Consider the following 27,772-nt stretch of genomic DNA (forward strand, 5'->3'; position numbering starts at 1 on the left):
ATTTCTTTCCCTCTGCCCAGCACAGTTGTTGTGAAGTCAAGCCAAATATACTGATTGATACTGCATGTCTAACCTGGTCATTCAGGACAGCCAATATCCACTTCACTAAGTAAAATAAGTCCATTTCTGCCAGAGAAACCTGAAAGAGCAGCTAATCATGGATAAGGATTGAAATGGTACTTGTGGTTCCACTGCAGGGGCATAAAATTACCATTTCCATCTCTAAAGAGAGGTCTTTTGAGTGGAGCATAATAGCACTTGGACATTTCTGGCATGTCAGAACATTTAGTTCCTGCAATAAAAAGTCTTTCATTAATGCACACAATACCTTCAGATGAGAAGCCGCTTGTAGTAGATAAACTGGGTCTTGGGCATATCTGCCCCCTGATGCTAGAATCATTCTTTGCATTTTTAAAATGTAGGTACCAGGAGCAAAACAAGAGATGTATTCCAAAGAAATGCAAGAGGACACTGGAGACACTGAGGCACATGTAAACCACAGCAATGCACATCAAATTTGTAAAAGGATAAATGAGCCTCAGATGGGCAGACAAACAGCAAAGAGAGGGCAGAGCTGCTGCCACACAGAGTTCCCATGTGATGAGCAGTGTTTTGTGGGACTGGATTGTTCAGCAAACCAAAATGCTGCTCCAAACACCCCTTAGGGCTTGAGCATATGCACCAAGGAGCTGCCTTCCATCTCTTTAACTGGCTGCAGGCAGCCTGCTCCGAGGATAGGAACCTTTCCCTCAAAGCCTTGTTGCTCAGAATGTGATGGAAGTATTCATTTCCACAGCTTAAGAACAGTCTCTTTTAACTCAGGCAGGTGTGACCTTTGTGCTGTTCTTTTAATATGCCTGATGCAGGCTGATATTTTTTCAGACATTTTACCCTGTGGTAAAATAATGAAAATCAACACATCAGGCAGAGAGATTAGGAGAGAAAAGGGGGATGCTAAGTAATCAGGTGTTTACAATGCCTTAAAATCCAAAATGTTTTCTGGAGGCTTCAAGATAAAGCTGCAGAACTAAGGGAAAGCAGCCTTGGGTTCTCTCCTTCCCTAAGAGGTTGCCTGGTATCAGTGGGGACCAGAGTGATGGTCACTTGGCCAAGTCACAGGCCACCCCCACCAGCTGTGTCCAGCTTTCCAGATGCTTCCCATTGTCTAAATCATAGAAAACACCTGGAAAAAGAGGCAGTGACCACATACCACGTCCCGAGACACACACCTTGCACGTAGAGCCAGTGACAAAGCCCTGGGCCACCACAAAGTGCTCTTTGCTAAACAGCAGTAAATGCTGTCAGGCAGCTAATGGCTCCAATTTCAGTTCAGAGACTGCAGTCAGAAATCAGGCAATAAAAGAGCTTCTGTGAATTAGTGTTAGTAGCAAGAGGTAAAATACCAGAAAAAGGGGAAACACAAAGGGAGGGGTGTATGTTCACGCCCACATGCACACAGGAGTACCATTATCTTGGGCTGCACTGATCAATTTTTCACTTCATTTCTCCTCTAACACTTTTTTGCCCCCAATATCCTCCAAAAGCTTACACCATGTGTGATAAATGACAATTCACCGTACCTCAGGGCTCCAAGCCGATGAGCTGTCAGTAGCATCATTTACTTCCAATCCCTGGTTGGCAGGTGCTGTCTCCATTTCCAAGCGTCCTTCCGCGCCTGCCCGGCTAACGCCATCCCCGATGCTGGGCTCCATCCTGGGCCCTTTATGCTGCCCAGTGCCCCTACTCCCAGTTGTTGTTCTTGAATCAACAGATACGTGGTCATCTCCACGATAGGATAGGTTGTCTTGGTAACTCAGTTGGCTTAGTCCATCCAGATCTGACAATTTTCAGCAAGAAAATAATTTCAGAGGGATTAGAACAAATTCCTCCCCCTATAACTTTCAAAATGTGCTTTTCTCTCCTTTCTTTTCTTTTTTTTGTCTTTTTTTTTTCTCTCATCTCAGTTTCTGAGTACTGCAGCACTAAACCTATAAAATAACAAATCCTGTTTAAATCAGCATTTGATGGAGGGGACAGGGCTGAACTGAGAAACCAGTTGCCTTTACTTGACAAAGTTAACCACCAAATGCAATTACCAATGGAGTATCTGGGATATTCAAGTACCTTGGAGCTGCTTTGCAGTCCCAAAGCAATCTCTTCCATGAAAACACAGGTCAGACAAACTACAGAAAAGCACAGCAAAGGCCTGATGAATGGGTATCACAGTTTCCTTCCATGCAGGAGGAGAAGGAGGAGGAAAAGAGAGGAGTTGGCATTGTCCTCAAGGGCATAGTGCTGGTGAGGAAAGGACTTTCACAGAGATAATAGAGTGCCACCATGAACCTATCACCCCTCTGAGAGCTTGGGTGAGCATGACCAGCCCCACAAGCCAAGCAGGAATCTCCAAATCCCATGTTTGGGCAAAATTGCCCAAAGGACAACTGAGGGGAGACGTGTTCCCTAATTTCCTGCCTGCTTTTATTAGTTTTAATTCATCTGTTCCTACACACTTACTCCACAGGCTAAAGTTAGGCTCATTAATGAGAATAAAATAATCTTCTCTGGTTCACACCACAGATTCATTTTCTGCTACCATTGATATCTCTATTTTGAACACAGGGATCTTTTCTCCACTTGAAAGCACCGGTGAGAGCTCTCTGGATGGAGCAGCACAGATAATTACATGTCCAGGGACACAGATGGAAACAACATCATGATTTGGCCTTGGATGTGGCCTGCAAGCACTTTCAGGAAAAAAACAGGGCCATTCCTTCTCCTAATGCATCTCCTGATGGGCCTTGCTTTAGGAGCACAAAGAGCTATATTCTGCATCCATCTCTTTCAAAGAGGCAAGGAGCAGTTACAGTGGAAGAAAACAAGTTGTGCTTCCAGACAGCTGATGATAGCAATGAAAACAGAATTACTTCCTTCTCGGGCACAGCTATTTGGGGCTTGGACTCACAGAAGGAGTTGAGGTTGGAAGGGACCTCTGGAGGTCATCTTGTCCACTCCCCTGCTCAAGAAGAGACACCTCCTTGTTTGTTCTTAAGAGGGTCATTATTACAGAACAATCTTTTTCTTTCAAATTTGGTCTCCAATTTAAATCTTAAAAAAAAACAATATTAATTACTGTGTTTAATAGAAAACTATTAGTTTGCTTTTGTTTAGATGAATCAACGTTTTTATTCCCTGACAAATGAGACAGGGACCCTGGTGACAGCTGACATGGAGAAGGCTGAGGTACCCAACAACTTTTTTTTTGTCTCAGTTTTCACTCTCAGTTGCTTGTCCCACACCTCTCAAGTCCCTGAACCTCAAGGCAGGTTTGAGACCTTCTGAGGGACCTGAACACAAATCCATGGGACCTGATGACATACATTCCAGGATCCTGAGGAACAGCCTCACGCAGTTGCTAAGCTGCTCTCCCTCATACTTGATAAGTCACAGGAGTCAGGTGAAGTCCCTGGTGACCAAAGGAAGGCAAACTTCACACCCGTCCTTTGAAAGAGCAGCAAGGAGGATCCTGGGAACTACCAAACTGTCAGTCTCACCTCTGTGCCCAGAAAGATTGTGGAACAGATCTTTCCAGAAGATATGTCAAGGCATGTGGATGACAGGAATGTGACAGAAATGTGACAGGAATGTGACAGTCAATGTGGCTTCACAAAGGGCAAACCTGCCTGACCAAACTGGTGGTTGCTGTGATGGAGTGTCTGCACTGGTGGATAAGGGAAGAGCAACAGATATTATCTAATTAGACTTCTCTAAGGCTTTTGAGATGGTCCTACACAACATCCTTGTCTCTAAATCAGAGAGATATGGAATTGATGGATGAATTAAAAAGCCAACTGCATTCTGGACTACATCAAAAGCAGTGTGGCCAGCAGGCTGAGGAAGGGGATTATGCCCCTCTACTCCACTCTCGTGAGACCCCACCTGGAGTTCTGAGTCCAGCTCTGGGGTCCCCACCACAGGAAAAACATGGACCTGTTAGAGCAGGTCCATAGGAGGGTCACGAAAATGGTCAGGGGATTGGAGCACCTTTTGTATGAAGAAAGGCTGAGAGAGTTGGGGTTGTTCAGCCTGGACAGCAGAAAGTATCAGGAAGACCTCGCTGCTGCTTTTTGATACTTAGAAAGAACTTAAAAGAAAGAGGGAGAAAGACTTTTTACCAGGGTCTGTAGCGACAGGAAAGGGGGTAATGGTTTTAAACTGAAAGAGGGTACATTTAGATCGGATATAAGGAAGAAATTCTTTACTATGAGGTGGTGAGACCACTAGAACAGGTTGCCCAGAGAAGCTGTGGATGACCTAGCACTGAAAGTGTTTAAGGCCAGGCTGGATGGAACTTTGAGCACCCTGATCACAGCAGGGGGATTGGACTAAATGAACTTTAAAGGTTTCAACTTGAACCATTTTATGATTCTCTACACATCCCTCTGTCTAGAACAAAAAGCCCAAATCTCTCTGAGCAGAACAAATTCTGTGTTTGGCCTTAGCAGCAAATATGGTGTTTCTAATGCATACCTGCTCCACACATACACACATACACACACAAAATCCAACAAGGGGAATGGGGATTATACTCAGGAAACATTTTCTGAAGGTGTACAGAAGTCCTTGCCCCTTTCCTTGGCTGCCCTTTCAATTTAACAGCTCAGAAATTAGGAGAATAACTTTATCCCCTTTCTTCAACTATGAATGGTCTCACACTCTCGCTCCCAGTAAAATGCTTCCAGCACAGGCACTTCAACAGAGGAGTATGAGAGCATCTCACAGCTTTGTAACTATCTCCTCTTCCTCATGGGAGATGGTCCTTCAGGAGCAAAGAGGGATCCAGATTCATATCTCTCAAATTCCAGGTGAGTGCTCTTCTCACTCCCTTCTGAAATGCAAACCCCATTTCTTCTCCTCATCATCCTCCCATTTGGCAGACCTAATCCTGAAACCAAAAGCCTTCATTGTTTTGCCTCTGCCTTGAGCTGAAAGTCTTGAGTGAGGGTAGAAAGTAATTTGACTTTTTGCTATTCTTCTCTACAAAGTCAGAAAACAGAAAGAAGTAAACATAAGAGCGTAAGCAAGAAATAAAAGAACAGAAATTCCACACATTTACTGAGACTGAATGGATACCAGCGCTCCTTAAGGCATTTAATTAGCAAGCCAATGTCTAATACACATTTTAAACAGTGGGTCATCCCTCAAAGCACACACCACACAGCAGGCTTTCAGAATAAAATGCTTCTGTAGTAAGAAATTATCCTCACACAATTGTCTTGTGGGTTTGACTCCTGCTGGGATAATATCTAGATCAATAATAGAGGAATTTTCAAAAACTACATTAAAGCCATAAAAGTCTACTCATAACAGGAGAACTCCAGAAATATATTAATAGAGCAAGCCATCTTCCTAAGACTCAGGCACAAAATGCAAAATGAATGTGTTAGGAAAGCAAATTTAGTATTCAGGGAAAGGAAGGGAAAAGGTGATTCACCAAAACCATTCAGGGAAGCAGTCTGGCTTTTTCTTTAAATTTAAAGTAATTTGGTAAGAGATAATCATGTATAAATACCAGTATTAGAGGATCATTACAGGTAATAGCCCAACTATACAGGCTAGAACAACTACACCTCTCCAATTACATCCGTTCTAACATTATATTCACAAAATAAACGGTGAAAACAAAAGTTCTTCCTGTAAAGGAAAAGGTCAGAGCAGTAAAATGCCTGTAATTTACCTGAGAGATCTTTAAGGAAGAAAATGTCAACTGTCTTATGAATACCTGACATGAATAAACAGCACAGCATCAGGGATATAGGTTGAGACAGCATTATCTAACCATCTGAACTTTAATTAGCCAAGAGTCCCCACAGAGAATTCTAAGATTAAGGGCAGATAGTACTGTACATCAGAAGAATGTGACTTTTCTTAAGAATCCTGTTCCCCAAACTTTCCCTGTCGTGTCATCTGTGTCCACAATGAAGGAGCAAGGGGAATGACTGGGGAACAGAAATTACCAATAAATCAGAAAAGTCTGTATTTAAGGTTGGAGAACTGGCCGTGAAGAAACTGTGACTTCTGTCAGATGAAAGAATGAGCATCACCTCCTAATCAAGCTGTAACAGGAACTGGGATATCTCCAAAGACAGAGGGAAATACTGGCACATCAAACACTGAAAATCAGGCTAGAAAATACTGTGAAGTCCACCCTCACATTGGCAGGTAAATGTTCTGGCTAATCTACAGTATCTTTCTTTTTTTTAAATGACACACAATCTCTCAGTTTTATGAAACATTACAGTGTGCCAAAGAAATGTCCTGAGAGGTCTCATCACTTCCTAAAACACACTGCCAGAGTTAAAATACAGAGCCTGGTAGATCTTACTAAATTAACACCACATAGGTCATTGACCAGCAAGAAACACAGATGAAGAGTTTATGTGTCCCTATTACCTGTGCTGACCGAGGCCATGTTTCTCTGTGAAATCTTGGGAAATCCTGTGCTTTCACACACACACAAAAAAATAAAAGTATGTCTTTTCTTTGTGATTTTCCAAAGTGAAAGAAAAACTCATGATGAAAGGTAAGAACTTGTTTAAATATGGTCCAGAGGAGGAAAGGATTTCAATATGGATCTAGGTACTTCTGGACTTGAAGTACTCCTAGCTCCCAGCTTCAACCCTTCACTTCCTGGAAGACAGTAACAGCAGCAGAGATACAAATTAGTGAGACTGAGGCATATTTGTCCTCATACAGCAGCAATCCTCTTGCCTGGCTCCTGCTACAGCCCCAGTTCCAAACAACTGCAGTACCCTTTGCACCAGGTGCCCCCTTTCACTGAGACAAAACAAACCTGATGCAGGGAGACCAAGCAGTGCTCCTGCTCCTGGTTATTTTGAGATGAGCCACCATTAAAGTGCTAAAAATCTCCCTAGAAGAGCCTCGAAGGAGCAGAATCATTATCTAATTACAATAAATCTAAACAAAAATGGCTTGTAAATTTTAGGGGTTAAAGAGAAAAAGGATCTTAAATTTCAAGTGACATTATGCAATCAGGCCAAGATTGTTTAATTTACCACACGCTGGGTAATAGCCTGAGAAGACTCCATGTTTCCAGAACTAAAATAGGCTCTTTATTAACAGGGTGATTTGCAGAGAGGCTGTGGGCAGAGCTGGCATTCACGCCGTTCATCTCCCCAGAGCATCCTCCAAACATTTCCTTCCTGCAGAGTGCACTCCTCCTTCCAAGATCTATTCAGTTTACTACAAAGATTTTTTTTTAACAGGTGAAAAATTAAAGGCAAATGAGACCAAAGTGCAGACTGTCACGACACTGATAACAGACACAGAGGGTCAAGGAAAATCTCCTGTAAGAACATGATGTGAGAAGACTTTGCCGTATGTCAAGGCTGAGTGGGAGAGAAGCTATTCAGGGCTCTCCAAGATGCTCAACTTCGCTCTGTGCCTAAGTTTGTTATAGATTTCTGCTTCTGTAAGAAATTAAAACTACCAGCAATATGTGTAAAAGGTCTGTTAAGAGAACATGAGGAGAAGAGAAGTCTCAGGCAGAGTCTGAATATGCCATGATCCCAGTCTGGACTCAGCACTTTCCAAAGATCCTTCATCCCTCCAACCCCAGACAGGTCAGAGAATCTGCTCCGCTGGAACAGTGTTTGACACACTCTTGGGGCACAATGATGGCTTTACTCCCACAGATCTTTATGTTTTGTGACCATGGCACCAGCCAGGGGGCAACATGGACTCTCATACATATGAAGTTCTCAGACCAGTAACTGGAGGGCAGCAGGATGTGGGGTTATCTAGGATTTACCCCAACCACTTTTCTCCCAAAGGAAGGTCTCATGTCAGGAGGTGTAGGTGTGTGCACATATCACTCTACATGCAGTAATAGCAGCTCTACATGCTCAGAAACCTCTCTGGATTTGAGGGTGACTTGGCACACCCAAGGATTAGTTTATAGGCATTTGTCTGTAATGAAAGGACTAATCTTGAGCTTAGTGAGGAATGGGAGAGAGTACCAAATTTCTCAGTGAAAGCAGGCTTCAACACCTGGTTTCGAGTTTCTGAACAGCTATTTAACCAGTATTAATACTACTTCCAAAAACAAAAGTAAGAGCAACCCTGCATCATGTTGTACCAGAGGAAGAGTCTGATGGAGAGACACATCTTCAAATGATTGCTCCAACTCAAGGGTGCATTAAAATCAAGCAATTATAATTCAAAATTAAAACATTCTATGGAAATAAAACAAAGGGCACTTTCATGGCCCTTCCCTCTAATGAACTTCTCCAGATTTTAGAATGTGTTGAGGCCAATTTTCTAAATGGCTATGTTTTTAAATGCATTTCATCTCTATTTGTATAAAAGAGTCATTACATTAATCCATAGAAGATCATAAAACTCCTCCCTTCTGTGCCATAAATTTTTAGTTTCTGTCATTGCCTGACATTTGGCGTATGCACTGGCAAATTATACAGCATAATTCATTCACTGTTCACCTTGTGTTTGTAAAGTGGTTACAAAAGAGGCATTTAACTTCTGCTAAAAAGCTTTCTAAAGAGATGGTGGTATAGAGGAAAAATAATTAGAACCAAGTCCTGCAGTCTTTACTCTGGTAAAATTTCCAGTAAAAATCCATGAAAATCCCTGTGGGTTAAGGAGACAGAATTCGATAACTGTATACAATTAATGGAAAGATCTTCATGGACTTCAGCAAGTCTTTGATCCAGACTCCTTCCTCTAAGTATTTTAGCTGCAGGTAACCAATCAGGAAACCAAGTTTAGTAAGAGAGAAAGCAAGAACCAGGACTTGTTCTCTGCAAGAACCCTCCTGTGCTGAAGCTACAGATCTTAGAGTCCAAGTTCTTCAGCCTTTTTCATGCAAACAATACCTTTGCATTCAGATACCTTTGTACTATTCTCCTTGTGGCTGGAAGGCAAGTGGCTGAACTTGGGTCTGTGCTCCACTCCTGCTGGTGTTGCTTTTTCAGATAGTTCTGATCAAAAACTTTGTGAGTGTGACACAGAGATCTCAAACTGCTTAACCACCTCATCATTATTGCCTGGAGATGCTGACTGTTCTTCATCCTCCCCGTAACTGGTCACTGGGAGAAAAACACAACTTGGGCTTTGGACAGTCTGCTGGCTCGGCCAAGAAGCCAGAGGATATGGCAGAATTTTGGCTCTCAGGTGGACTTTCTGGGGAGAAAAAGGGGACCAAAGGCTTAGGGAGGTTTGAGGAATGAACCTGATAATCAGCTACTTCTTCAAACCTCTGGAAAGTCTGTGAATGTCATATTGTGTACATATTATTAGACCTCACCCAACTCTGTATGTTAAACTATTTTTTTTTAATGAATGAAGACATGTGGGGTGAAGTCGTAGCCCCACAATTGAAGTTTGAGGTATTGCAAAAGTTAGGCCGTGTTCCATGGGAGCAGTGGAGCTGGTTAGATGGTTTCCATGGACACGGTCTTGGGTTGCAGGGAGTACAAGGTTAAGACTGTTTGATAATGTGCAGGTGCTTGAACTCCTGGATGTCTTTGTGAAAATATGTTCATGTTGTGTGTGGGAAAGTAGAAGTTAGCATGCTCAATAAAGGCTGCCTGCTGTGCTGAGCAGGCAGACATCTCTTGTCTCACCGTCCTAGTGTGTCTTGTGTGTCTTTCTTCCCCCACTGGACCAAGGCCTCACGACAGGTACCCTGCGACAAAGACATACACAGAGACAAACACAAAGACACAACACACAGAAAACCACTTGCAAAATAATTGGCATGTGCAAAGACAAAGTAGCAAGCAAAGGACTTGAAAACTTTTCCACGCTTCCATTCCCCTGCAGCTCCTGCTAAGGTGGAGTGAGAAACTTCTTTCGTGCAGAAAAAGCAGCTCAGATGTAACCTGCTCAGGGTAGTACCACGAACACACAAATATGGCACGTGGCTAACAGGCACTGCCGACTCCATCTGCCAGCAGCAGACGAACTCGGGAGACCAATGTAAATTATAACCTTTAAAAGTGAAGATACGCATTTGAGCACGTCCCTGTGATGCCCTTCCCCTCCTGCTGCCAGCACGTGCTCTGCATAGGAGATGACTGTACCCTCATTAGTGTGTGAATACCCGCCAGATGGGGGAAGGAGGGTTCAGTTCTTACTATATATACACTTGGCCTTGCTCTGTCAGGATGGAAACACAGAGGCATTTTGCTGATCTCCCTGCTGGCAGCATCAGGGACGCACAACAGCAGGACGTTTTGACCCACCAACGCATGGGGAAGGGAGCAGTGGGGTGTTTGTCATGTTTGTAGGCATGTGAGTGAACAAGCCAGCTGTCAAGTGTGGTGAGGCCACTGCTTGCTCTTGAGCATGGAGTGTAGGATATGGTTGCCAAGACCCGCTTTGATAATCACCACGGCAAACCCCAGCAGCTGAACAAACGGGTACTGCAGGCAAAGGGGTGGAGGGCACCTGTGTCAGGGACACTGCCTGGTTTGGGAGGGAAAGCACCTTCTTCCACCTCAAACCTCACATCAACCACACAGCTACAGGTGGGGAAACTGGATCCTGGTTTTACACACTGCATTGGGTCTGTTAAAAATCTGCAGTATAAACTTAATGACAAATGCTGTCACAGCTCCATAAATTTTCCTGCTGCTGCACAGAGGACAGCACTCCCCGGGCAGAGAGGACAGAGCAAGGATGCTGGGAGCACCAAAGCCAACTGCTCCCACCACCAGCCCAGCACTAGGCTGGTACATCTGACCCTCTGGTCTGGTTTGCCAGTTTGACAATAAGCCTGCTGTTCCTTCTAGGAAATTTTCCTCAACTGAAGGAAAAAGCTAAGTGTTCCTATTCTGATAGAAAGCAAAAACATTTTAGACATTAGTTTGTAAATGGTCAGTGAACAGCTACCATAAAAAATTATTATTTTTATGTAGGTTGTTAAAAATAAGCTTCTTTGAAATTTTCTTAAATAAAAGTTATTTCAAGGTGTAACAACCCTGTGGCCTAAATGTGCTATGATCTATTCAAATAATCAAAGCACATAAAACTGAGCATTCCTTTTCAGCCAACTACGTGCATTTCACTACCTGAGGCTCATGCAAGCTCTACAAAACTTATTTAAATGCCTGGCAAAAGCGGTTAAGTTCTATCTATATGTGCCTCTTTTGGGTGGTTAAGATAAAAAAATAAAAATTATTCTAGTTTCACTAAAGTCTGCTTTTCACTTAAACAGCTTGGCAAAAATCCTTAGTAAAATAGCATCTTTAGTAATTAAATCACATCTTTCACCATTTTCTAAAACAACTGTAACATTAAAATCCTGGGTCCGTGGGCACGAGGCTGTATAGTTGAATAAATGTGCCTTAACATGGTGTACAATTTTGACTATTATAGGAAATTTTGGAAAGGCCACATGGATACAGCACCCTTGGACTGCTCCTGTAAGGCCACTGACCCGATTGCAACTCCCTGCAAGACACAGCAGAGGCCTTTCCCCAGGACAGATGGATAAGGGCGAAGGGATGGAGTAGAGGAGCTTGGCCTGGTTTGATATATTATTGGCCGCTTGACTTTGACTTCAGCTTTACCAATCCCCAAAGCACGACTGCATCACATGTTATGACAGTGGCTGCTATTTCTCACAAACATTTGGAAGCATCCAGGCTAATTAAACGGTGGCACTGGGGAATCTGTAGCAAATCCTTGATACGTCTGCTACTGATTCGGTGCCTGAGCAGCAGACAGCTCCGTGTCAACTTAATATCTCTGTATTAATAAAAGTAACTTTGCCCAGGGGAGAGGAAAACGATCACCATTCAAATACACAAGTGTCCTGATTAGCAAAGGACAAGGGGGAAACATTTTCTATATCACCATGGAAACTTAAATAAAGGACCCATAATTACAATCTAAATTCTGGAAAGATAATGAATACATCTTGAGATCTGCAGATGTTGTGTAGCATATACATATTTCTAGCAACTTCAACTCAATTACTTCTATGCAGCATCTGTTTTACGAATCAACTTCCCACTGCTCATAAGGAGGCATGTGGGATTATTTTTTTTCCCCCCAGAGGAGACAGTGGGGGAGGAAGGAGGGTGACCTCTTTTTCTGGTAAGGTATTTCAAACTACCATTATTTATTCAGAAATTTCAAACACCCAATCAGTTACAAAGTTAGCTTACAGGCATCCAAATACACTAAGCTAAAATGCATGAAATAAATAATTCAAGATTTCTCTGCAGTGTTACCAAGTATAAAGAATAACTTATCATTTGCTCCAAGCTTACCTAAGGAAAAAAATTACTGAATAAAACACATAGTGTAGGTGTGAAGTATAGATGTACTGCATACATCCTGTGTGCCTGTGTGTTAAAGAAAAAAACAGCAACAAACAACAGTCATTTTGGCTGAACAATGAAAACTGCGCAAATGCCAAATTTCTGTTTTTCCTATACATTTAACGCTGCCCTTGTGTGTCCGCTTCGGTCTTAAAGGTTTTGATTCTGCTCTACGGAAGTCAGTGAGAGTTTCAATGGGAACATCACCAAGCCCTGAAGGAAACAAATACTGTACAAAAGAAACGTATTTGATCACATAACCAGACAATATCAGTGCATCTATGCATAATGCATACACTCGGAGCATCCCAGGAGCACTCGTTGCCATGTTCTTTGCTGTTAGAGAAACAGCCACACAGGCCTGGCCTTAAAATTTTCATTATCAGGATGACAGAGAGAAACAGTGATCTGTCACAGCTCCTACCTCAGCAAAACCCAGAACCACACAAAGAAAGAAAAGGGCTTTCCTTCTGAAAAAGTGGAAAGGTCTGCCGCAAACTAGGGATTTGTTAAAGCTTCTCAGAAAAAGAAGGAACATTTTGTATAGGGAACATGCAGCAACACAAGTGGAGTTGCTCCTACCAATTCCTGTGCAACTACAGCTCTTGTAGTTGTTGTCAGTTTGGAGTCTTCTTTTCTTGCTCTTGCTGTCACAGCCACTTGAACTGGGAGTTCAAACTGAAGAAGGAAGTAATGCAACTACCTGATTTACAGGCTTGACTGAGGAGAGCGCCCAATCCAAACCGTTCCCCTAGACTCCAAATTTGTTTAAAATTTATGGAGTAGACCCATGCCTCTACACGTGCCATTATGGCCAAAGAGACTGAGCACAGTGACCAGGCACCACTGACTAAAATCCACTGGTCATTTACTAACAAGGAGAAGGCAGCCTTCAGATGGGCTTTCTCCTTGCACCCACCACTATCTGTTTTTGTCCCTTCCTGCTAAGTATAACAACTAGGGAACCATTTGGTGTCCAGTGTTACAGGTGAGGTTTGCCCCTCTCTGCTGAGTGTCAAACTGACAGTGCCCTGCTTTCTGCAACACCTCTTCATTTGTCTTCACCCCATGACCAAACCAACTGGGAAGCTCCCCGAGGCAAATGCATTCAGGTGTTTGCATGCAATGCAGGCAGAGAGAATCACAACTTGGAAGCCTTCAAACCAGGGGATATTTCCAACAAAAAAAAAAAAAAAAAGAGTAAAACGACAAAAAAGTCATAGAGGAATCAGAAAGAAGACGACATTATTTCTCTCTGACCATCAAGCACCTCTATAGCGGAACAACACACCAGTCAGAGCAACACGCTCCAATTCTGTGCACTGCTGTGCAAAGAAATAGAGAACTGCCCACAGAAAACAGCATGAAAACCAACATATTTTCCTGTTTTTTTTCCTACTTCCAAATTTGGACTTTAAAAACAGGCACATGGGATTCAACTTCAAACTGATTCTCACTGTGCTGTCTAAGGTTCTTCCACGGCTATAGGAAATGGCAGCCAAGAGGCTGAACCACAATCATCCCTGATATTCCCAATCACCTACTTTACATTTTACATGTGGAGTAAGTATGAGTCAGGCTTCATTTATGCTACTAGGTTCTATTAGCACAGGCCCAGGATTTGTGGAGAATTGGAAGAAAAAAGAGATTACACACTGTAGGAGACACCGCTAAGCCAGGAAACCCCCTGGTGTGGATGCAGTTCATCCATGAGTCAGCCTACACCTCTTTGACAGCACAGGTTAGGTTGTTTGTAGAAAACATGCAGCTGCAGAGGCAGAAAAGCACCTTCTGTCAGCAGATGTCATGTCTACACTGGGGACACTGCAGGGCACAGGTGTAGCTGTGTGTGCTCTGGGGTGTGAGGCTGTAAATGTTCATGGACTTGGAAACTAAACAAACTCCTGGATGCCAATGGCTGATGAAGTAGAAAACACTGTCCTTTCCTTCCAACAAAAAAAAAACTTTCACTTTTATCAGTATTATTTTTATTACAGTTTTCCAGGCAGCTTTCGTACCACGAGTTGAATCCTTTCAGGTTCCCCATCCATCACCTCTTCTATTTGTTTGCTTGGCTTCTTATAATGCAATGGAGTCACTTTTCAAGCTTCCTCCAATACATTTAAGGAAGTTTCTCTGAATTGGCACTAGGTCCTTTCATCTAGCAGGAATCAAACTGGTCAAGGAAACGTTTAGGAAACACAGGTCACTGAGTCTTGTTCCTCTGTAAAGCTGTTTCACTACTCCACACTCACAACCTGTGAGACTCAGCGTATACCCATACCATTCACAGCACCCAACCACCAGCTTCACACCCACAAGCCTTTGCTGGCTGACTAACAGGGTGGAAATGAACTCCCTCGAAAGGATATTTGTTTGGATTTGCTACAGATAACAACCGCATTGCAACAAGGCAGATATTTATTTTCCCACTGATTTTTCTAATTGAAACTTTGTTTGCTGCCAGAGGGTTGATTCACCACAGTCCCCCTTTACCACTGCTGTAACACCTCTGATAGCACAGCACTCCTGGGAAAATCACCAACTTTGGGATCAGCAGTGGGTGAGGATGTGGTGCAACAAGACTCACATGCCTTCGGAACCGAGGCAGTCATCCAAAAGGGACAAGCCTGTCCTCCTCCCCTTCCCCTCTTCCTCTTGTTTCAGTTTTAGCAATCATAGGGCCAACTCACCTGATTCAAAAGTAATAGGGAAGGGTTTTGTAACTCTTGGCTGAAGGAACAGGCTGGTCCAGCTCACCACACAGGGGCTTGTTCATGGGGCCAGGCATGAGAAGTAGCACTTCTGTGTGATAGGGGAAGGACATTGTATCTCAGCTGCAGTTTTACATCAGTTACTGGCAATTGTAAAACTCAGGCCCAAGGGTTTTATAGCTACATTATTTATGGCAATAAGTCTAGACCCCAAAACTGACCCTGCAACACGGAGTTTCATCAAACCTCAGTGCTCTCATTAATCCAAATTCAGGGCTTTCTCGCCAGCAGCACCACCACTCTCATACTATTTGCTGGAAAATACTCCCACACAGATTATGCTGCTACTGTATAGACAGTATGGGCTTGAATCTCTCCCAGCCTGAGGAGAGAAATGCCTCCAAGTGCTCAGCTTGGGGTGGGGCAAATCCTCAGGCACAGTGCAATGAGTCTCTCCAGGGATGCTTTATCTCACATGGGTACTGAGCTCTCTAGATAGAGGAGCACCTACCTGGACATTAGGGAACTTTTAGGCAGGGCGATGATGCCATGAGACCTATTTTCATAGTCATTAGAAGGGATTTTCTATAGATTTTGCTATGGACTGATCTAAGATTCAACCAAAGTCATTCATGTTGGTCCACAAATAGGTACTGATGAAGCCTCCCTAAGTAAATCTGTGAAAACTGCATGAGAATCACACAAATATCGTCTGCAGAGGTACAGTCCAACCACACCTTCCTCATTACCTGGAAGGCCCCCACAGCCCAACAAGAACATTCACTGTCTTTAAAACTGCACAGTTTTACCTCCATTACTGCAATCTCCCTATTTTCTTTCATTGCAGTCTTCCCCCTGGGTTACAAAACCTATTTCAGGAGCCTATTAGGCCACTCAAAATGATGGCTTCTACCACTAGGTCCTCACAACAGCCAAAAATTTACTGGGCACAAGAAAGTCATATCCACGCTCCAATCTGGCAAAAAGTAGAGGTCAACACCACCTCACCTTTTGGCAGAGTGATCCTGTCTCATCTAAGCTTACATTAGTGTTTTTTTGTGCTGTTAAGCAATGCAAAGAGGTCAGGAGGGAAGGGGAGATGAATTATCCATGCTTTCACTAAGCACATGCAGGCCAAACTAGCAACAACTGCAACGCAAAAATAAACCCCACACACATCAAAAAAAAATAAAAAGACAACCAGTACTACTGTTTGTATCAGCAGACAGAAATACTATGTCCCAGCTCTGCACAGAATGCTGCTAGTATGCCTGCACGTAACCTCCACCACAACACAATGAGATCATTCACACCTGCCTCGTCTGTAGTAGGAGATGGAAGGTGAGGAGGTAGGATTTCTAGGAGAGAGGCAGCATTTCCCAGATGCTGCCAAGATGCTGTTTATTGGTAAATGAAGTCTCTTGAGTCCTAAACAACCTTCCCAGAGGAAGATAGAGTCGCAACTGCCATATGGGGAGTGGGAAGAGGATGTCACTTAGCAAGAGTGGATCAGAAAATACATGCACAAACACACACGCTCACACACACAATTTGTTCTGTAACTGCTCTGAACAGCAAAATCCACTTCATCCTCCCAAATACATCCTTCTCCATACAGCTTATGCAACCTTCTAGATGACAAGTACTCCTGAACAGATCATCCCTTCTCATGCCTCTAGGGAGACAGGCAAGAGGAACCTCTGCCCACCAAGCAAGGAACCTGGTGAAAGCCCATACTACTGATCTACTGTGTACAAAATCCCTGACTGAGGATGAACAGCAATGCTGACAGGCCCAAGACAGAGCTGGCAATGGTACCATCTTGGAAAATTTGTGGTTTGAACCACTCTTTGGCTTCATTTCCCCAGCTGTAAAGCTGACACACCGCAACTCACCCTCCTTTCAGGGCTGTTGTGTAGTCTCATCACTATTCACTTTTGTTGTCATGGATGAAGATCCCTTATACTTTGAAACACTGAAGAGACAGAACTGCAAAGGAGTACTTTAAATATAAATAGGAACACTGTACCACCTTCACAAGGACAAAAGTCTGTGCACAAACACTTTGAGTGGTTCTGAATTTCCCAGAGAGAAGGTATTCAATGCAAACTCACGTCTGCACTTCACTTCATAAAGCTGCAGACTTGTACCGCATTCTTTAGAGACCAGATGCATGTCCCTAGTCACATTTGTGCTTCACCCCACTCAAGCTGCCAGGAGTATTTTCTGTGAAGATTTTTTTTCTCCACTGTCTGCCTTTGCCTTCCTTCACTCAGTCCTTGTGATGCTATTGACTCAGTGTAGCCTCTTTAAGTGTCCTGCTTGGAGTACAGGCACTGATTTTTATAGGGCTACATTCTGGCTAGAACACTGGCTGGCTCCATACCCAGACAGGTGATAAAATCCATAAACATTTCACTTCTTTACATGGAGACTGGCCATCTACCTATTTTAGTCTCAAGTTCAAGCAGAAATTTAATTTATCACATAATCAGCATCTTTTTGTCGTGGGTATATTTCACTATATGGTTTTATAGGACCTAATGAAAATTCACTTCTTGCCTAGGATTTCCTGCCCACATGAAGGGTCATTTACTGAGGTCAGGAGTGTTCATATACAGCAGAAAGAATAATTTCCTTTACTACAGCAATTACTGGCAAAAATCAATGACCCCTGTGAAGCTGGAGGCCAAGGTAACTAGATGCAATAGTGCTTTCTAGTTTTAAAAACTCCCAGGGCCTCAGGGGTGTGACTCCCCTTGCACATGTATTGAGGAGCACTATCCACCCATCTAGGCAAGATTCCTATCAGGATGTCAGACTTCTTAGCATTCCAAGGTCACAAAAATTATTTTAGTGCAACTAAAATGCCACCTTTGGCTAGCATTGAGATTGTCTAGTTGAAGGGGGAACATCTCCAAAGACTTCTTGCAGTTGAAGTGTCGTGCTCACCTATATATTGCACCAGTGTTTATGAACACAGTGTCAGACAGCTCGGGAGACTCTTCCATCACAGAACTTGCTAGGCAAATATAGTTCAGCTCTGATTCAGAAAACTCAGCTCTGTTGCTGTGTCTGTCCCCATGCCTTTTCAGGGCAGTGTCTGCTGAAATTCCTAACTTATTCGTCACTTTGGCTTTTTCTTTGCAAAGGACATGGGCCCTGAGGAAGAAGTGGGCTAATTCCATTTTTTTCATGGCACAGTGAGTGCTGTTCACCTTTCTCATTATTACTGTTTTTTTCCCTATAGATTCATGCTGGAAAGAAGATGGACTGGCCACATCTATCCCTCTACTTGGAGTACACTACTTTTTGATGTGGTTCATTGCTCTGCTGTTATGCTTTTTTTTTCTCTCAATTTTTTAAGCCAAATGTGAAATGATGGATTTGGCAGCCACATTCTTGCCAGCCACCCCCAGTCAGCTGAGCAGCAGGATTTAAGCCACAGGGGGATGCAAAGGCTGGTCTCTCTCTGCTCTGCAATGTGAGACAGTTTATCAGAAACACAGAGGTCAGACAACAGACACGGATCTGCAAGACCAAGTTCATCTGTATTTGCAAAATTCACAACTAAATCACTTGCAAGTGGTGGCAGGGATCTGCATGCACTGCCTTCCCATCACTAACTTCTTAAAACAAACACCTGGCATTGCAATATTTCCTGAACTCCCTTCATTAATAAGCTGTGAATGAAAAGCACCCAAAGTTAAAAACTTTTCCTGCGTTTGTTGGAAACCTTGCTACAACTTTACTAGCATCATTTAATTACAGACCAGGGCTCAGCAGCAGCCAAGCCTGCACCCTGTGATTAGCATGCCTCACAGTGTCTGACAGAAGTTTTACTCAAGAACCCAAAAATTTCATTGCTCAAACACTTTATTAAATCCTTAAGGCTAAAAATGGTTTTCAACAATGTGCATGCTGCTTTAGAGCCTAAGAAAATCTACTCTGGGAGTTAGGAAACATTTCCTGGGAGGCAAAAATATGATCAAAAACATATTTGGTAAAAAGGAGAAGGGGTAATGATGGTTTTTAGCTACAACTTTATTTTATTTCATCTCAGAAGCATGCTGTCAGTTTAACAGAAGGGAACATCTATTGGATTTTGGTTTGCATCTCTCTTAAAAGAAAATTATTCTCATCTAGAGCTGTGGGGTTTTTTTCCCTAAACCCAATAAACTATATATTGGAATGACCTTGTAACAAGTTTCTGTGGCTCTTTAATCACCAGTGGCTGCTAAATGAAGCATATCTATTTTCTCTGTTACATTACTATTGGCAACCAGGTCTTCAGTAAGTGCCCAGAAATATTTCCATGGCAACAAAAAGCATTCAGCTTTGCTACTGTTTTGTGCCAATTTAGCTTTAAAATATTCTATTGTGGAGAGAAATGTGGTACATTAAGTGAAATAAAGTCAAGATGCAATGTTCTGAAAAGAATATAAGGATAAACAAGAAACATGTATTTTGCAGAAATGGAGGGGGGGGAACCACCAAATGAAAGGGAAAATGTTCAAAGCTCATTCTGATGCTACTAAATGGCTTTGCTGAATGTCAGCAAGTCCATACACTTGCTTACATTGTCACTCAGGGTTAGGTAACAAAGCTAACAGAAATAAGGATACCTCAAATATCTTCTCTTGATCATTTTAATCCATGACTGAAATTTTAAGTTGCCAGGGTATTACAGTCTCTCTGCATGTCTAGGTTACCATCAGAAGAGTTCACACTCTTGATGTTAGAGAATGAATCTAAAGGAAAAAGAGGAAATAAAGAGTTGAAAAATAAAATACAAAGAGCATGTGTGTTTTGGAAGTGAAAGTTCACTTATAAGAGCAAAACGAGTTCTTTCACATCAAAGAGTTTGTGGAAGACATTTTCAAATCACAGTTCAGCACTTTCTCTCCCATTATACAACTTAGTTCTGAGAAAAAAAAGCATCAATTCCCAGCCCTCTAACCCTCAAACAGCCAAGTTTATGACTATGAAGTCTTAAAACCATTGGATGGTGCTTCGTGCAGTGCCTTGCAGAGGTTAAAAGATTAAAGCCTATTTGAAAGCATTTGGAATGATGTTCCTTCTGGTGTAAAAAGCTATGCAATGCTCCGTGTGGAAGCAGAGAGCTCTAGGAAGCAGGAAGGTAGGTGCTGGGGAGCTCTGAAAGGTCAGCCTTCCAGTCCACAATGGCTCCAGAGAGCTTACTGAGAAGGAAAGCCAATAAGTATTTAGAGGGACTCCAACAGCAGCTTGATCAGTACCTGCTCTCAGCTGGGAGAGAGGTCCAGGGTGACCCTCCCCTTTAGCTGCAGTGATGGGTTACTCTGGCATCTGTCTGTCACTCTAAATCTCTCTCACTAGGAAGCTTCATCTGGTTCATCACACACTCCTAAGGACCCTCTTTCTCAGACGTCCCTGCAAACAAGCCTGCAGGTGACAAACATCTCTGACAGTGACAGCAGCCCATTCCTGGCTCCCGTTTCCCCAAGAGCTCATCTCCTTTCCTCCCATCCACTGTCAGCAAGGGTGTAGTACAGAGACAGGACAAAGATCTGGAGGCTACCATTGGAATGATGCATTTGGCACCTGGCTGAGCCCCAGGATTTGCTGTGAATTGCTCTAACAGCCCCTCTTGGGGGTGTACAGACTCTGCAGGAGGAAGGTATGCCCAGGATAGCACTTGTCAAGATTATCCCTGGCTCCAGCATTGCCTGAAATTACGCTATTTGCCCTGCTCCATGACTTCTGTGCACACACTAGGCACATAATCCAAGCACACACAGTAAATCCAGCCCTGCAGCAGCATTGACTCAATGCCTATGAACAAACCCTGGGGTAAGATATCAGACAGGAGATGTATAAGGATACCAGAAGGTAGGGGTTGTCTCCAAGAAATACGGCTCCGAGGTACTTAACCTGAGAACTGGCAATGGTTCATTTGGAATATTAAACAAGCAGTCCCAGTTGGGGAGACAGAACAACAAGACCAAAAGCTCTTTTTAATTATTTACTCCATGGCCATAACATTGTGAGAAATAGTAATAAAGAAAAGAGCTAATTTTAACATTCATTAAAGAACACCGTCAAGGTTTATACCCTCTCAGTCTGATATTCCTATTAAATTCGAAAACAAACAGTCTGATCTTCCACAGTCTGCACAGAAAAGGCTAAATATGTAAGACTTTCCTAGAAGCCAAGAGTGACAAAAAGCTCTTGGTCATAATAAAACACACATTTTCAAGAGTATCTACTGCCTGCTTAAAAAAAAAGAAAAAAGAAGAGAATTTAGATATTTGAAGCCAAATTCTGAAAATTCTCAGTGAGTCAAGTTCTTCATCAGCCCCATATTGCAGACCCAGTCCCCCCAGTCCCCTTTCCTCCCTTATCCCCATTCCTTGGATGTTTGTAAAGAGCAACTTTATCCCAGCAAGACCCAAGGATGGTGCCAGCAGGACTGCAGCTTTCCTGTGTGTAGTCAGGACATAAATCTCCATCAGACCTCTGTGACTCAGGAAACTTTCAGCATCACTAATGGTGATATAGAGGGAGTACAAGTCACAAGGCTGAAACTCAGCCCTGAACACCATCGTCTGAAAAGCTGTTCCTGTCACTTAATGATCAGAAGTCATAGTTAGGCCTATTTTAAACTGAAAATATGAAACTCAGTTCTCCTTTCCATAATCTCCTGCCTGCTGTCCTCTTCAGTCTTATTTGAAAAGCCTGTGGGGGTGGTGGGAGGGGAGGAAAGCGATTTGGGAGCCTTTCATCCATAAAATCATGAGATATGTCTGGTTTTTTAGTACAGCATTTCACAGCACATGGCACAGTAACATCTTGAGATTGCTGGCACAAAGAAACAAGGTTTGAGATTATATATATCTTTAATAGCAATGACGCAAAGGCAGATGGTTCTCAAAGCAAAGGCTTAAGGCTAAACATTCCCTTTGAAGGGTCCTTCTACAAGAAACTAAACAGGGGGGGAGCAAAACACTCCTTGCTGCAGCAACAGGGCCTGATTGCCTTCTAATACACAGCCTTTCACCCTGGAGATTTCCACTTACTTCAATGAAATTAGTCTCACAAATGAGAGAAGAACTGGAAAGGTTAGATTTTTCTTTGGGATTTGGGGAGTTTTATTTTAGCTGTGGGGAAACAAAGACAACACAGAACATAATGAGCAGATTAGCAACTAAATCAAATCAATACCAGGAAAAGAACGGTCTGGGTAATACTGTCAGGGTGCATGCTGGCTGCTTACCTGCAGAACTTGCCTTGTCATTATTACTTTTTAAGGAGCCACCCAAGCTGAGGTTGTGCTCATGACCTCCCATCCTCACAGAGGGCTCACCTTCTTCCTCAGCGATGGGAGGAAGCCGATCAAGTGGCTGGAGATCTTCACTTGTCCAGTAGGATCCGTTGGCTGTCAAAGACCTGGTGTTTTCAACACAGTGCTCTGGTAAGGTGCTGGTGTTTTTAACCCGTTTTTGCCTCTGTGGACCCAAGTCAGAGCCACGAGGGAGGTTTTGTGAAGCAAGATCAGGACCCCCAATGTAACCATCTTCTCTAGGATATAAATATTCCTCATCCCAGAGGTCCAGGTCTTGTTCATCATCTGATTCCTCAGAATAATCCTCATAAACTCCTCCATTATTCTCCAAGTCCTGCTTCCTCTCTTCTTCTGACTTACGACCCACTCCACTCAAATTCAGCAGTGAAGCAGATATAGAGTCTCCTGCTTGTTGGAGAGCTTCATATATTTGAGACATCCAAGAAGACAGTGGCTGAAGGAAATTCTGAGCAGCCTCAGAAGCCATGTTTAATACTATGCCAGTATCTGGTGATCAGTTGTTCAGCTTTGCCAGCATGTCACTTATAATTCAGGGAGCTACAGAATAAGCACCATAAGAGATTACTGTAAATTGCTTGTCCATCAACACCTGTCGACACACTATCTACGTAAGATGTCTAGAACTGAGAGGGAAAAATGGAAAAAGCACTTCCACCCATTGAGAATACCACTAGAAATCCAGAAATGATGGACAAATTACACATATTCCTGCAGAGATCTGGAAGGCTTTTATTCAATTTCTAAACCTTATAAAGAAATAAAAACACAGAACACTGGAACACAAGTACCTTTTCGAAGTGCACACATTCTGGTTACAGCTGTCAACAGACCTGGTAAAAAAAAAAAAAGTACAAAACAACCTGCAATCAAAAATCTCAAATAGTCTCCTGGCCCCAGCTACGACCACATCCTTAGTATGAGCATGTCCAGGTGAGAAAATCGAAGGGAGGACAATTTGGGGAGAATTATGTTTTGAGTGAATAAAGTGACAGGCCCAGAGGATACAGTACCAGCCCATGGCAGACAACTATCTCAAATACATTGCTGCAGAAAGGCTCTGAAAAAGCTCTCTCTGCCCACAGAGAAACACAACAGAGAGTTGTTTCACCCTTCATAGAAGTGAAAAAAGAAACAAAACAGAGGAGGTGGAATATTATAGGTATGAAATGACTGGGAACAGAAGCAAGTTAACAAAAGCACTAGTGTCATGTCAATATGATGTTTTCTCAAAATTCATCTAAACTCTAAATAAAAACATAACTTGCAGAAAGTTAACATGCCTTTTTGCCCGATATACATCTTCCCACATTATCACAAGACAGATATTCTTTTAGGAACTCTGAGAAGGAGAAACCTACAAATAGGATGATGGTTTCAGGAAGAAAGAATTAAAGAGTTGCAGATTTTAGACTAGGAGACAACCAAAAAGAAGCAAAAAGAAGCTTCAAAAAGTAATACCAGTGTCTTGCTGAATTGATAGGTCTAAAAGCAATCAAATCATAAAAGGGTAAATACAATGTAAGCTGCAAGAAAATAAGCTCAGCAGCAATGTGTATTACTTGTGAAATAGTCTCCAGAGAAATACAGTGGGAATTCCAGTATTTTGGATTTTGAAATGGAGCAAGGACTAAGGAAAACCCACCTTGCTTGGTGAGCAGCTCTTTTACAGATGAGATCAGAGGACTTTACTTTTTAAAACACCCGTGCCAAATAATTTTATTCAGTGAAGTTGACTTATGCTGCAGACACTTCCAACAGGTTTATTAGCAGCTTCAGTGTGTGCTAAGAATTACAGTCCTTGCAAGGGCAGTGAATGAATGTAGGTTACTAAAGCCATTTTAAAAGCTGATGGCTGTTACAAACTCTGTGCTCAGGGCACAGACTGTTCCAGGATCCGTCTGTCAGCCGCCGGCCTCTGGCTCAGCCGCCGGGACCCGGGTACAGCTCCCTGCCATGCATTAAATCTTTGGCAAGGAACAGACAGTGTCATAGCCCAACCTCCCAGGTGAGCTGTTCCCTTCACTGACTCTCCTCTTTCCAACCCTGCCCTTGGCAAAGCCACTCTGCTTTGTGCAACTTATTTTCTCATAGACCTAAAGAGATTACATGCTCCCAACAACACATTTTCAGCACACTGCAGATTTGCTACTGGTAAATCACAGCACCAGAGAAGCCACTGAGAGGAGACTTCTTGGAACTACTTGTAACAGCGGGGTTCTCCCAGGTGTGGAAGGAGATAAACTCAGATGGGTAAGTACTGGATACCAGATAAATCTTTAAACTGTCATTTATTTACAGGCAACAGCAAATGAATCTCCGATTTCTAATGAAATCAGCCTCCATCTCAGGAGCAAGACTCGTGACAGTAGTAGCCCTCAGAGGGATGCAGGTATCCAGGAGTGATAGCTAACCAATGCAGATAAAACACATGGGCGCTAAAATGAAGTGCTGATCTGTTCTAAAAATCAACAGAACATAGCCTTGTGATATTTGCATAGGGAATAATTAGCTCCTCTTGTTATTAGATTTCAGAGCTAACACCTAATTGGTCCAACAGAGCCATCCCACTTCTCCTGGATGCTGTGGCTGACTGCACCACGCTCAGGCAAACATCGTGGTCCTGCACAAGAGACTCCGACACAGGCAGGTTGGTGTCACAACCATAAAGATGGAGGAAGTTTTCAAGGCAAGATTTTACTTCAGTGAGGGAATTAATGAGGTGATTAGAAGCCACCTGCAGGGCTTGGATGTGGTCACCCAGTCACCCAAAGCGGCAGATAAAGCTTGAACATGAACTTTCATGCACCAAGTAATTGCCTGGATCACCTTGCTATAAGTAGGTTGGGGGAAAACACAATGCAAACACACTCAAATATTCACATCCACAATTCTACCAAAGACCTGGATATTTGTCTGGATTAAAGCCAGAGAACCCCTACAAGTGCTTTGATTTCAGTTTATAGACAATGGATAGACACTGAACTACATTTCACCCAAAAATTCCTAACCATTTCCCAGTAACACCTGCAACTCACCCATGCAACTTGCAACTCAGAACCTATACAATCCCTACAGCCAAAAGCAATGCCTTTTCCAGGGTGCCTGACTCCATTTAGCCTTTGCTTGGCTTTTCCTCCTCTCTTCTCCCTCTTACTGAAGACTCCACAGTCAGTGATACGTGGAACAACTGGAGTTCAACTGAATTATAAATCATTTATTTTTGTTCTTGCAGCAGATGGATAAAATGTGTAACAAGCTGCAGACAAGTTTAGGCAGGCAATGATTTTACAAACTCAAGAGAGGATCAAAGGGGGCTGAGCTGTGTCACAGGCTCGCTGTTTCCCAGGAGCTCTCTCCCTTAATTAGGAGACACTGCTCTAACAGGGTGTTTATGATATATTTCACAACATGGCCTTTTCAACATAACGGATTTTTGCTTTTGAATTCTCTAACAGTTTTGACTTGCATTAGAAGGGGGAAAAAAAGTAAAATAACTGAGAAAAACATAAACTGTGTGGGAAATAAAAATCCATTTCTTTTCAAAAGTATTCATATAAAAAAAAAGAGAGATAAAAAAAGTTTAGCAAATTCACTTCGAGTTCCATCTTCTAAAACTAATCATCAGAATTTTCACACCAAATCACATGCCTAACTCAAAGTTGTTATGTTTTTTTTTTCCCCTCCTGGACAATAAGATAGCTAAAAGGATCAATGTTAAGCTTCTCGCAGAAACCATCATAACCTTTACTATAATCTATATTCCCTTGTCTTGATAGGATCATTATTCCTAAGTAGCATTTCCATTGAGATGTGCAATTACTGCATGGCTAAAAAAAGAAGACTATGAGCAGAACTTCAGACACTACTACAATGCAGAGGTTTGTAATATTACCAAAGTGTCTTTCAGTCTTCTTGATATGTGCATTTCTTACAATTTCCCTTATTCAAACTGATGCACAGCATGGGCACAAACTTCCTTTGCTTCAGTCACTTTTTGTGTGGCCCTTGCAAAAGTTTTCTACCAAGCTCCTTCCTAGCAAGGAGTCTTACGGAGCACAGGTTGAAAACAGTGTCCCAAAATATAATAACTGAACAATTTTTAAGTGAGTTCTATTATTTCTGAAATACCAGAGGAGGAAAAAATACACAGACCCATCTCTCTGCCTGGGAATGCACTATCCCCCTACAGAGACACAGAAAGATGAAACCAGCTCCCAGCTTCCAACGATCAGGAGACATCTTTGTCACACCACTGTTTTAGAACAATGTACTTCTTTTACCACTACCAAGAAAACTGTACCAAGAAGCTTTTTTTAGCAGTTTGGACAAGTTGCTGAATCCACTTGTTCACAACTGGAACTCTGAGCACTGTGCTGAGCCTCTGCTTTCAACAGCCACACATGTGCCTATGTTCCCAGAGGAAAGATTCCTGCCTTCCCCCCCCTCAGAACTTTTAATAAGGACACTGATAATGATTTACACCTTTATTTCCTGATCTCATACAAAGAGCACCATGCCCACCTGGCCTGCCACAGATCAGATTCAGGGACAGAAGCTTTATTTGCGTGGGCATCGAGGAACAGCAGTGTGACAGACCCACCATGAAGCCCTGCTCCAAGCTTAGGGCAGAAAACCTAAACCAAGGTGTGAATTGAAGCTGATACCCAGAACATCAAGGGTCTGTGCAAAAGGTAAGGCCATCTTGCTGTTCGTGAAAGGAGGAAGTAAGGAAGGCTTGGAGGGCTAAGATTATTTAATAACTCTTTTTGAGCTACTGAAAACTATTAATGAGCCTGGTGCTCCTTTCAGACTAGAACCCAATTAGAACACATTTAAAATAGCAGAGGGGAGATTAGAAATGTACTCAGATGAAGGCAGGCAGTAGCAACATTGGGCCAAGAAATCCTCTGTCCTAGTTCTGGGAACAATCTGGACTCTTTGCTCCTCTTGTAGTTGCCAGAATTATATCTAACAAGATGCTAGCAAAGCCCTTCCACCCTCACAGTGAAGGATAACCAAACATTGCTGTGATGAAAATGTATTTCCAGTCAAAATTGTCACAATGCCAACCCCAGCCTGTGCACTTGGAGCTGTTCAGTTGATTGGAGCCACTTGCAGAAGTGTTATGAGACAAGTTCACAGACAGTGCCCAAGGTTCACATCAACTGTGAGCATCACTACTGACCAAGCTTCCCTAAGGTAAAAACAAAACTGAAATACAGAACATCTTGATATCTTTTTGGCCTTTGTGCTATAAAAATGTTATTTATGTCGCTGAATTTAACACAAAAAAAAAGAAGATAAGACAGAGGCACTTTCCAAGTGATTATGTGCTCTGTAATAATAGT

The 27,772-nt window shown here is 42.7% G+C and overlaps 1 protein-coding gene across 5 annotated transcripts in view; it reads right to left on the bottom strand.

Moving 5' to 3' along the window:
• The window catches only part of SYT16 (synaptotagmin 16), a 105,911-nt gene that overhangs the window by 19,157 nt on the left and 58,982 nt on the right, over positions 1-27,772 (bottom strand). The window contains exons 2-4 of one of the 5 annotated variants that reach the window (XM_027674193.1): positions 23,213-23,254; positions 22,425-22,961; positions 1,581-1,837 (exon numbers count right to left, since the gene is read on the bottom strand). In XM_027674193.1, the coding sequence (XP_027529994.1) occupies positions 1,581-1,837; positions 22,425-22,890 (723 nt within the window). In that variant the 5' untranslated portion in view covers positions 22,891-22,961; positions 23,213-23,254. Of the gene's footprint in view, positions 1-1,580; positions 1,838-19,704; positions 19,768-22,334; positions 22,962-23,212; positions 23,255-27,772 lie in introns of those variants that run through there. The other 4 variants (XM_027674191.1, XM_027674192.1, XM_027674195.1 and 1 more) reach the window with 4 other exon arrangements.

The sequence above is a fragment of the Neopelma chrysocephalum genome, unplaced genomic scaffold (assembly GCF_003984885.1).
Source record: "Neopelma chrysocephalum unplaced genomic scaffold, ASM398488v2 Primary Assembly neopelma1_24, whole genome shotgun sequence".
Classification (NCBI taxonomy): Eukaryota; Metazoa; Chordata; class Aves; order Passeriformes; family Pipridae; genus Neopelma; species Neopelma chrysocephalum.